Source organism: Nicotiana tomentosiformis, chromosome 6 (genome assembly GCF_000390325.3).
Source record: "Nicotiana tomentosiformis chromosome 6, ASM39032v3, whole genome shotgun sequence".
NCBI lineage: Eukaryota > Viridiplantae > Streptophyta > Magnoliopsida > Solanales > Solanaceae > Nicotiana > Nicotiana tomentosiformis.
Window position 1 is genome coordinate 112,669,135 of NC_090817.1, and position 12,064 is coordinate 112,681,198.

General features: G+C 37.2%; 1 protein-coding gene across 5 annotated transcripts; it reads left to right on the forward strand.

Annotated features, from left to right (window-relative positions):
• The first annotated feature begins 202 nt into the window (after positions 1-202).
• Positions 203-9,823, forward strand: LOC104108555 (O-fucosyltransferase 29-like). Of its 5 annotated transcripts, XM_070177691.1 has the most exons (10): positions 567-705; positions 875-1,439; positions 1,519-1,608; positions 2,280-2,356; positions 2,521-2,609; positions 2,730-2,919; positions 4,503-4,684; positions 7,197-7,299; positions 8,009-8,337; positions 8,977-9,823. In XM_070177691.1, exons 3-10 carry the CDS (start codon positions 1,599-1,601, stop codon positions 9,314-9,316), a joined length of 1,320 nt encoding a protein of 439 aa, XP_070033792.1. In that variant the 5' UTR covers positions 567-705; positions 875-1,439; positions 1,519-1,598; the 3' UTR covers positions 9,317-9,823. The 5 variants fall into 5 exon arrangements, with proteins under 5 accessions (XP_070033790.1, XP_009615914.1, XP_070033792.1 ...); XM_070177689.1 differs by lacking the exon at positions 1,519-1,608 and having other exon boundaries at positions 203-705; positions 1,355-1,439; positions 2,193-2,356; XM_009617619.4 differs by lacking the exon at positions 1,519-1,608 and having other exon boundaries at positions 205-705; positions 1,355-1,439.
• The last annotated feature ends 2,241 nt before the right edge of the window (positions 9,824-12,064 follow it).

Genomic DNA, 12,064 nt, shown 5'->3' on the forward strand with positions numbered 1-12,064 from the left:
AATTTTAATTTGATTTATCATTTTGTATCAAGTTAGATCACGTGTCCTTAAAATCACATACAAATTTAATTGTTATTCGATTTTGAGTGTAAATAGTTAGTTTGAATCATTTTTTGGTTCAATTTGATTTGTAGATTTTTCAATAGCACCCTGTAGGGGACGTGTTATTTTTTTTTTTTGGGAAGAAAAGAGTATTACTCCTATAATTTATTACCTAATGAATAATGATTCCAACCTCCTGACCTGTGATTCCTTCCTGCATCTCCGTTTCCCCAAAATTAAATCAAAAAAAAAAAAGGAAGAAAGAAAAGGGCTATCACACTCTACGTTTGAGAAAGCTCCACAGTCTGTCACTGCTTGTAGCAGCTTCTTATTATATGAGACATTGATTCATTGTCATTCCCTATTGTGGGTTGATAGTATGGTCGTAATATGATTTTAAAAAAAGGTTAGCAGAAAAATCAAAATCAAGTAGCTGTAGTTATGAAATTTTGGATGTATAGTTGTGGGGTATTGGCTAATAATCCCCAGAAGCAGCAGCATTTCTTGTTTAGCTGTTGTTCGCGGCGACTGATCTCATGTACCAAATTTTGTGGGTTCATGTTGTTTGCCTTAGGCTTGATTTCACTTTTCACTGGCCACGTCGCATCCAATCTTGAATGGTACTCTCACCCACTCCTCAAACCTTCTTGGTTCTACAATCAGGTAATCTAAACAGAAATGCTCAATTAGCTTCATTTTCACTGTATTTATATTTTTCTCAAAATGTTTTTGTTTCGACCAATTTAGAATGTAGCCAAAATTTGATTTTTGTTTCAAAATTTGACAAATTATTTCAACTCTTTTTTGCTTTTGGGTTCGATAAAATACAAAGGGAGAGTTCAGAATCTCATGTTATAATGCACCTAAGTGTGTGGCCTAGTGGTCAATGAAGTGGGTGAGAATCGTGAGGTATCAGCTTCAAATCCCACCGGAGTCAAATACTAGGTGATTTCTTCCCATCTATCCAAGCCTTGGTGGATAGAGCTACCGGGTACCTGTTGCTGGTAAGTATCCCGTAGAATTAGTCGAGGTGCGCGCAAGCTGACGCCGGCCCGGACACCACGGTTATCAAAAAAAAAAAAAAAAGAATCTTATGTTATAAGTTTGCTGGTGAGTGATCGAATGATTTTTTATCTGTTGGGACAATGATGAATTTCACTATTCCTTTGCTATCTGGCAAGAAGTTTATAGGAAAACTGAAATTTATGGCTGCAACACTAGCTAGCTGCTATGAAGGTGGAAGATTAGTTTTCGCTTGCCTATCCAGGTGTTTTGAAGCATCACATTTCTGTTATTTGATACTATATTTTAGGATGGAGGTGCACCAATTGATATTTGGAAGTCAAGGTATTCCGCATCTTACTTTGGATGCAGTGAGAGAGGCCCTCGTTTTGCTTGTAAGTAACCGCTTTTCGTCAGATACTCAGTGTCCTAACTGTTTATGATGTTACTACTCGTATCACATATTGTTTTTAGGCAACATTATTTGGTTGGTCAAAATCTGAAAGTGAGGTCTTGAAGGTTCAACTCGACGCTTTTGGCATCTTAAATGGGTTATGGAAATCGGTATTTATATCTTATATCATGATTTCAACTAAAATGTTATGATATACTCTCCAGACAATTATAAAAAAGTAGAGTACTATGTTTGGAGGAAGAGGCTGGAGAGAAAATTGGTTACTTTTGGGTATGGTAAATATGTGAAGAGAGTTGACTTGCTGGCATCCTACTTTTAAGAATAGATGGTTTTTAGTTCCCACGCTTTTTCTCATTTTTCTTATATACGCTACTTGCACCTGCTATTTGTTGCTTGATTTGATTTTCTTTCCAACAAGAAGGTGAAAAGAAAGTCAATGAAAAGCAAATTTGCTAAGTTGCCTGATCTAGTGTAATTTTCAAAATAATATTATTCTTATCTTCACTCTCCCATCAGTCATCTTAAAGGAAAGAGTAGCCTTATTGCTATCTAGCATCGTAGTTGATGTGTATAAGTGAGTAAATTATTGTTCAGGTCTGCCATTGCATTGGATTTTGCTGCTTTTTGTTATTTGACACAATAGGAGTTAAAACATGCTTATTTAAAATACTTGACAAGCACTTGCACTTAGTTATTGTTTTAATTGCCTAAAGTCTTTCTCCTGCCTATTTAGGTTTGAAGTTCACTTATATGCTTCTGTATCTCTCTTCAATTTTGGTGAGAATAACTTGGACTCTAATGTTTCCGAAACGAAATGTAGCTGCTGTGAGTGTGCGATCTTCAAATGGATATCTACTTATTGCAGCTAGCGGAGGACTCAACCAACAAAGGACTGGAGTAAGTATAATGTTCTTGACTTGATATAGTTTATCCACTAATCTTTGGCATCTCTCAAGCAGTTTTCTTTTGTATTGATAAGTTCTCTCAAACGGGTTGCTTTTGCTAATTTCATTTCTTTATCTCAGTAATCTAACCTTTGGAACCTATCTCGTGCTTACCAGATAACTGATGCTGTGGTTGTTGCACGGATTCTTAATGCCACTTTAGTTGTACCTGAGTTGGACCATCATTCATTTTGGAAGGATGATAGGTTGGTGGGCATTTTAAAGTTACTTTTGGGAGTCTGTCTATTGCATAAGTTCATAGTGGATCATAATAGCAGAAGCAGTTTGACTCTTTTTTTTCACTAAGATATCCTTTTAACCTGCAGTGATTTTGTCAACATCTTTGATATTAAATGGTTCATCTCATACCTTGCAAAGGATGTCAGTATTGTTAAAAGAGTTCCAGTGAAGGTCATGAAGTTAATGCAAAAACCTCCATATACCATGCGCGTTCCAAGAAAATCAGAACCTGAATATTACTCGGACCAAGTATTGCCTGTACTTTTAAGGAGACGTGTAAGTAAACAAAAAGCAGAACAATTAATACTGTCTTTTATCATATCTGTTCAATCATTTACTCACCTATACTAGCTTCTGTTTTCTAACCGTAACCTCATATTTCCCAAAAAACTATAAGTGAACTTTAGGGAATGTGGTCACTCTTCTGGGTTTATTGTTCAGTGAGCTGTTTAGGCAGTCAAGTTGTAGAAATCCTAAACTATGGTCTATTTCAGGATGCACACATCTTTATGTTTCTAGAATCTAACGGAGCCCATGTATGACGTAGCTATTCTCAATCTCAGAGATGTAATGTGGCACAGATAAAGCATGTATTGAAGCCATTGTTCTGGAGACTAATGGTGTTTCTACTCTCTCTAGGCATAGTTATATCATGGTATGGTTGGAGCACTTCTCTTGTTCTAAAAGCTCTTTCAGATGGATTATGTTGAGGTCATAAATTTACATGATCATAACATTTTATCATGTTTATATAGGTTTGTCTTGAAAATGGCATGCTTAAATGGAGGATATTTTAATTCCCCTGGTTAATGAGGTAGTGGAATAGTCAAAATTGAGTGGTTAAATTTACCGGGACCATTAAAATGAATCTAATATCTGCTTTACCTAACTTAGAAAACATGTTTAACAATCAATCGACTTTCCCCATTCATAGATTCATAGTCTCATATCCATTGGATAAATGTGTATCATACTTATCAATTGGTGATACATGCCGGATTAGGGCGCTTGACGAGGATGATTTTCAAGTCAACATCATAGCATTGGAGTGCTTTAAAGGGGTCAAGATCAAGTGTGGCTATATTAACAATTTAGGCTAGCTTTGTAATTTGGCTCTACATAGCTTCCTTACTAGCTTAAGTGTATTTTGGTCATTTAGCGTAACTAGCACTCTAGTATAAATAGTTCCTTACTCATCTTGAGGAAAAAGCTTGTGATGGATTGATAAACAAAGACAAACCTTGAGAGGTTTAGGGTATCTTTATTTTCTCTTTATTTACCATATTTTCTTAGATTATCTATGTTAGGTTAATCTTGTATGAGTTCATGTTCATACTCTTGGATTATCTTATGTATTTGAATGTTAATCCATTGTTCTAGTTAATATATTTACTAGGGGCTTTGAATTTTATTCTTTACTTGGCTTAATCCGTGTTTCTTATTCGTGCTCTTCATTGATTGGTGTTCATCATAGGAAATTCAAGGGGTTTAACTTGTTCGTAGTTAATTCTTATCTTTCTCTATTTTAAACCCTAATCTTCTATCTTTTTGATTCCGCGTATTTTGCAATATCCATATTTTCGATACGATTCCGTATCAATTGGTCTACCTGGTCATCTAGGAACCATATTGACATCATACAATCTCTTAAATGTTATTTAAAATTCACTGCAGCTTTCGTTGTTTCAGTTATCCTTCAGTCTATAGTAACAACTTCAAGACGTGGAATTTAACAGTTGATGAAAGAACACACATTTTATGAATTTATGCTCATCGAGCATACAAGTCAAAAATTGGTAGTAGAAAGTGGATGCTTCTGCTCATGTTTTATTAATGTTTGATCTCCAAATTGTATGCAGGTTCTTCAGTTGACAAAATTTGATTATCGGCTTGCTAATGACCTTGATGAAGAGCTGCAAAAATTGCGTTGCCGTGTGAATTATCATGCCTTAAAATTCACTAAGCCCATAAGGAATCTTGGTCAGAAACTTGTAGTGCGTATGCGAAAGATGGCAAGACGTTTCATTGCAGTTCATTTGAGGTTTGTTTGACTTACTGTGTTTGAAATCAAACCTTAGTCTACTATCTGTTTAACTTTGCATAGCAATATTACAAAGCAAAGTCTGAATTGTGGAACTGAAAATTAATGCTGGAACTTTGAGGATTTTGTGTTTTGTAAAGAAAGAATTTGGGAATGAATTTCTCAATTATTCCCTAAAGCATGTTGGGGTTTAAATAGTGTTTACAAGTAATCCTTAAAAGTAAAAGAAATTAATTTCTATTCCTAACTACACAATCACAGGGATGCAAAACTTTTCTTGTATTTACAAGGAATGTGATCTCGCTGTATTAGCAATTTTCTTAATAAGGAAACCTTCGTATTTCTTAACACTCCCCTGCAAGCTAGAGTGTGCATATTGTATTCTCCTAACTTGTTGCAAATATACTCAGTTCTGGAGCCATGAAGTGACTTCGTAAGAATGTCTGCTTGCTAACAAGTCACTCGAGCTGACAAAATCTCTCACAACGCTCTTTGACTCAATCTTTTGTTGAATGAAATGACAATCTACTTCTATATGCTTTGGTCTATCATGAAATACTGGGTTTGAAACAATTTGTATGCAACATGATTGTCACAGATCTATTGCTTTGGTGCATCTCCTCCTCATCTCCACTCTTCAAAAAGTTGCTTTAGCCATATAAGCTCACATGTAGCCAAAGTCGTTGCTCGGTCTTCTGCCTCTGCACTTGATCTAGCTATTGTATCTTGCTTTTTGCTTTTCCAAGATATTAGATTTCCTGTAAAAGCACACCTAGCAAGAAATAATATCTTGGAAAAGCAAAAAGAAAATCTATCTTGGAAAAGCAAAAGGCAAAAAAGCAAGGTGTAGTAGTTAGATAAAGTGCAGACGCAGAATACCAATTAAAAAAAGATACTATTAGATTTCACAATACCCTGAAGTAAATCATCTCTTTGAAGGAGATCCAGCCCGGTCTGCATCAGAGTACCCAATAATATATGCATGTTCCATATCCTCATACAACAGACCCTATTCAGGTGAACATTTGGTATACCTTAGAAGGTGAATTTACTGTATTTCAATGACATTCACAAGGAGTTTGGAGAAACTAGTAACATTAACAGCCAATGAGATGTCTGGTCGGTAAGATAATTATGCTTGTCAACCAATCTTCGATGATAAAGGGGTTCCTTCAAAGGCTCCCTTGTGTGAGAAGAAGCTTAGAGTTTCAGCCCACAGAAGTGTCAATAGGTTTGCAATTCATCCATTACCTTAATCAATGTAACACACGTAACACTCCCCTGAACGCCCATGACTGGACGTTTGGTGTGAGAACAGTATAACATGGGTATCCAATATTGGATAAACCAGGAATATTGATGAGCCTTGCTTTGTTAGTATGTTAAGAATGAAGAGAAGAGAATTTGGGAATGACTTTCTTGATTATTCCTCCAGCATGGTGGTTTAAATAGTAGTTACAAGTATCCTAAAAAAGAAAGAAAAGCAATTCCTCCTTCTAATTACACAATCATAGGGATTCGAAATCTTTCCCATGATTACAAGTAGGAGGGTCTTGCCATATAGTATACAATTTTCCTAAAAAGGAAACCTTCCTAATTCCTGATGGAGCTGCTGTCTGTCATGAGAATCCTGTATACCTTCTCTCTTCTTTTTTTCCCTTCAAAATCCTCTCTTGTTTTTAAAAGTTCCAAATCCATCCTAAGGTGGCAGCGGAAACCAAAAAGTGATTATAGGAAGGAGGGGGGTGTATTGGCTAAACCTCCTTGTACCTAAGTGAATGAATGGTAAAACCCATTCTTTTACATTTGAAGCTTAGAGAAAAATCTGATTGCCTTCCTAATCTGGTGGGTTATTATTCTGAATAATCTTATTCCATTACCAAAAAAAGAAGAGAAATTCTGAATGATGTATAACTTCCTGCCGAATATGATATGGAGATTTGTTTGCTCAAACCATGTAAGCATTCTTTCATTTATATTCATAATTCTTAAGAATTGCATATCAACTTGAGATCAAGTTTGTATGCTCTGGGGAAGGATCATAGACAATTAAGGGATTAAGAGAAATCCTAATTAGTTGTTGGGTAACAAAGACTTAAAAAACGTAAAATGAACTGCAAGATCCATGCTTTCTTTTGCTGAAAGGACAAAACGGTGTTTTGACCTTCTGACTTGATAGTACTTGAATATCTGTGTCAGCTAAGTGTTAGATGTGTGTTTAGATTACGAGTTGTACCTGTTATGCCTTCACTACAACAACAACTACGCTTCAGTCCCAAACAAGTTGGGTCGGCGATATGAATCCCCATTCCTTTCATTTAGCTCAACTCATATCATCATCATTATCGAAATAAATAAAAGTGCAAGTAAAAAAGATAAATATAATAATAATAATAGTAATAATAATAACGTGTGTTGTTATATATGTCTGTTATCCAAGAGAGTTCCTTTCACATTTATGCTTTCCATTGGCACTTAACGTGTGTTGCTCTGATACATATATATATTTCAGGTTTGAACCTGATATGCTAGCATTTTCTGGGTGCTACTATGGCGGGGGTGATAAGGAAAGATATGAATTGGGTGAGATAAGAAAACGATGGGCCACTTTACCTGTAGGATTTCTTTCCTTAAATAATTATGACTTTGTTCTTTACTACTTGGCAATTTAGGCAATTTTACTTCTGCTTGATCAGATTAAGGATTTTTTTTATTGATTAAGAAATTGAAAGTCTCAAATCACTGGTCCTGTGGAGAAAGAGTCTTCTCAGAAATGTAAAGTCCAGATCTATATGTTTCCCCTAGATTGGGGAAGGGTGGCCTATTCCTATTTGTTTATTATTGTGTCTATCTGGGATCTTTGAGTTTATCAATCTATTGCCATGTCATAGAACTTACAACTGTTTTCTGGCTCATAGCCCTTCATTATTCTATTTGAGTATTGCATGGTTCGAGGACACTGGGATTTGAAATGCTTTCTTTTTCTGGAATAACTTGGAAAGATGAAATATGGTTTTTACAGGAGTAATGAACAATTACTTTACAACCATATCTTTGTTTTTGCATTTGTAGAAGAAATGTCCAAATACCACTAAATGTGGGTCTTAGTCTTATATGCTTAACATATGTCATTTTTTTTTTTATAAAAAGAGTGCAGTACAGACTGGTACAACCTCCCCCCCCCCCCCCCCCAAGAAAAAAAAACCCTCCTTTCCTTGTTTTTTCCTTATTCAACTGGACCTCGTATGATCTGTATACCTTATCGCAAAATTAAGGTTTTCCATACTTTTTGATAACACATTTCTATTCAACTTGTGGCTTCAGGAGCTGAGCCCTGATGAAGAGCGAACTCGAGGAAGATGTCCCTTAACACCCCACGAAGTTGGGCTTATGCTGCGGGCGCTTGGCTTCAAAAATGACACATACCTTTATGTTGCATCTGGTGAAATATATGGTGGAGAAAAAACTCTCCAGCCTCTAAAAGAGCTGTTTCCAAACTTTTATACCAAAGAGATGGTTGCTGGTGATGAGCTGAAACCTTTTCTTCCTTACTCTTCTCGTCTTGCAGCAATTGACTACATTGTATGTGATGAAAGTGATGTCTTTGTCACTAACAATAACGGGAACATGGCTAAGATCCTTGCTGGTAGTAGGTGAGGCTCTTCTTTTTTTCTTTTTCTTTTCAGCACACTTACATATCTAATTAAACATTTGTTCAGAGGACACCTGTTTTTTGTGCTTAGCATGGTACGTGTCTACTTCGTTGAACTAAGTTTGTCTAAGCTAAGCAAAAGGGAAAAAGGAATCAAGATTAAAGCGCATTGTGCTATCGGTCCATGGTTAAGAAAATTGAGCAAATTTAGTGGCCTCTATGTCACGAAATCATGTTGAATCAGTTAATAATTAGTTATTTGCTTCAAGAGTTTATGTCGTAAACCAAAATGGAATTGTTTCTTCTATTCATCGTGTCGATTAAAAAAATTTCAGGAATTTAAATTTGGTTGCCTAAACTTTGTCTGAGAGTTCTATGACTTTTAAACTTAGTAACTAATGTGGAGATTAAGTTTGCTGATTCTAGAACTTTCAGATTAGTTGTGATTTAAACTCTAGCTTATTTCTTTGGAAGCAGGTTAATACTGGAAGTAAGTGTTCAATTTCAACATCTTTTAGATAGATAGTTGCAACTCAGAAATTTTGTACATTGAAACTTCATTACAAATAATTTCTATTCATGTTCCTATCTTCTTGTTTCACCATTGAGCTAATTGTTTTCTTTCTTCATCATGCCAAAGGAGGTACATGGGGCACAAGAGGACCATCAGACCAAATGCCAAAAGACTCAGCGCTTTGTTCATGGCTCGAAATAAGATGGACTGGGAGACATTCTCCGGAAAGGTCAAATCATGCCAAAGAGGATACATGGGAGAACCTGAGGAAATGAGACCAGGGCGTGGAGAGTTTCATGAATTTCCATCCTCGTGTATCTGTAAGACACCATTCAACCATTCAAATGTCATAAACAGATACAACGATCATATTTCAGGAAGTAATCCAACTCTGCCGGAGTCACAATATAGGTACATAAGCAATAGCAGTGACCTTGACGAGAAGAGCTCGGAGAAATTTCAGTAGAGGAAATTTGACAGGACATGTAATTGTATTTAAAGAGGATCCTGAGGCGTTGGTTCAATGGTAGGGACGCAACATGTGATGTATGAACTAAAAGGACATCATGGATTCGAACCATGCCATGGACAAAGCCTAGTATTTATATTGGGAGGAGGGTAGAGAGCCAGAGAGTATACTCCCTGCAATTTTAGACCTTGCACGAAATGGAGTCGGGTCAGAATCCTACAGAATCTTTGTATTAAAAGAGACTGATTTAATCCGATTATATGAGTTACTCAGGGGAAGTGTTGTAGCATTGTCATATTGACATGGTCCTCTAGAATTGTTTGCGACCGCCTTCTTTTGGCAGGACTTGAGGTTGTCTAGATTTGTTTTTTTGGTTCACCGCTGTTTTTATAGAAAGCGGATGTTGATGTGCTACGACTGTTAATATATATTTTTGTAAGATATGTAGAGAACAAAAAAGAAAAAGAACTTTGATCTCCATTTATATGCATCCTATTCTGTGCAGTTACCACTGTTTACGTTGTATTCTGGTGTTTATATCTCTTTCTCAGTATAGCATTTGATGTTGAAATCAATTTCATCTTATTCAAAGGGTTATCAACATGTAATGCACCCTACCAAGATTAGTTCATTAATTGGTACACTCGTACCTTATTCCTTCTTGATTCCATTCATGTATACAGATTAGGCGCTGACCGCTTGCATCAGTCTGTAAAATGTATATTATTATTGTATGTGTTCTAACATGCATCAAAATAATCTGACATTCCAACTCCCCAGCTAAAGTAAATCATATATCCAGGCTACTGGTGTAAACCTGCGAACTTTGCAAAATGCAAACTTCTGATAATTTCGAAATTATTCCTGCAATTTTTATCCAACTAGATAGAGAAGTCATTTAGAACCTTTTTGGGGTAGAACATTTAAGGACTAGTTCATTATGGACATCTACTGCTTAAATTTTAAGTGGAAACATCCAGTCCAAATATTTATCTCTAGAATAAATGTACACACGAAACATCACGCCAGCCATCCTACCTGTTACGCGGCGCCTTCCTGAGATTTCTTGGAAGAACGACGTAAGGTTAAGCAACTGATATTCGTGTAGTTACTATCCGCCAACTGGGGTCCCCTCCGTACGGTAGACGAAATTGTCAGTGTCGTACGGAAAAATCAATGTCAGAGCAATTGAGAGAACAAAAAAGAGAATTGAGAATGAAAAAAAACTTGATTGCATTAATGAAAACTATTATATGAAAGGAACACGATGTCGAGGAGGAGAGACACCGGTACAGAGAATTGCTTGCTTGCTAGAAAGTTTGATTGCTTGACCCCCCTAATAGTACCTAAAAAAATAAACCAAAGTTACAGGACTTGACATAACTAAGCTAGAAAGACATAATGGAAATTCATGAAGTAAAACTACTCTATATTTACAATAGAAATGACATACATTTCTACAAAGCAGAAGCAAGTCCGTTGGCAACATCCTTGTCTTTAGCATCAGAGTCTGCGCGCGCGGTGCTGTTGGCATCTGCCTGAGGCTTGGCGCTAGCGAGGGCTATCGGTGGGGCGACATAGGCACAGACGCGCTTGACACTTGGCACGGCCAAGACCACGGGGCCGTGCATGGCGCTAGGCGTTGGGAGGCTTGCTAGGACACCATGGGGCGCGTCCAAGGGGTCATGGGACATGCATGGAAAGCCACCCATGACATTCTCCCCCACCTGAGTTGGCGACATCTTCGGCGCCTTACTTGCAAGATAATCTTCGATCATGCTCTTGTAGGCTTTGAGGTTTGTTCCCCTCTCCCAAGTATTCTCCTCTGCATCAAAACCCTGTCATTTCACCAGGAACTCTTAGATCTTTCCTTGAAGCATGAATCACTCGATCATCAAGAATAGATTTTACCCTCCTTTTCCCGGTTGAATTAGGGCCTCAAATACTGGGTATTGTGAGTTGGCTCCGCGAAGGATTCTCCATGTCTTCCCGAAAATGTTTCAAAAGGTTGACATGGAAGACTAGATGAATTTTCCACTAGGCTGGGATATCCACCCGGTATGCAACTTTCCCAATGCATTTCTCAATGGACAAGGGTCCAATGTACTTTTGCAATAGGCGAGGATCATCGACCCCTGCAAACAAGTACCGCTTTGGAATTTTCACCATCACTTTGTCTCCTACTTGATATCCAACAAAGCGATAATTTTGATCAGCATATTTTTTTATCCGCTTCTGGGCTTTGATAAGATAGCTCTGCACTATCTCCAAATTTCGCCTCCATTCCTTCGAGAAGCTAGCAACTCGAGGAGATTTTGACATATTTGGGGCATTCACAGTGTGTGGGAGTAGCGGTTGCTGTCCGGTAATAATTTCAAAAGCGCTTTTGTTTATACTAGATCTCTTTTTTGAATTGAAACACAGTTGAGCAACATCCAAAAGCTTCACCCAATTCTTCTGCATGATCTAGTAACAAAATGGCGGAGATATTCCTCCAGCATGCCACTGAACCACTCCATTTGGCCATCAGATTGTGGATGGAAACTTGAACTATGGCTCAATTTGGACCCGAGGCACTTAAAGAGCTGAGTCCAAAAGTTGCTAGTGAAGCGAGAGTCGCGATCATTAACGATGTCTTTATGCAGACCCTTATATTTGACAACATGAGAGAAGAACAGTTGAGTTGTATCTTCTGTCGATATTTACTGTGGGGCAGCTATAAATGTAGCATACTTGGAAAACAGC

Excerpts from the sequence above, each read along its gene's own strand:
- LOC104108555 (XM_070177689.1), top strand. The coding sequence starts at position 484 with ATGAAATTTTGGATGTATAGTTGTGGGGTATTGGCTAATAATCCCCAG. Across the intron at positions 706-1,354 it reads CTTCTTGGTTCTACAATCAG|GATGGAGGTGCACCAATTGA; the intron begins GTAATCTAAACA and ends ACTATATTTTAG. Across the intron at positions 8,338-8,976 it reads AAGATCCTTGCTGGTAGTAG|GAGGTACATGGGGCACAAGA; the intron begins GTGAGGCTCTTC and ends ATCATGCCAAAG.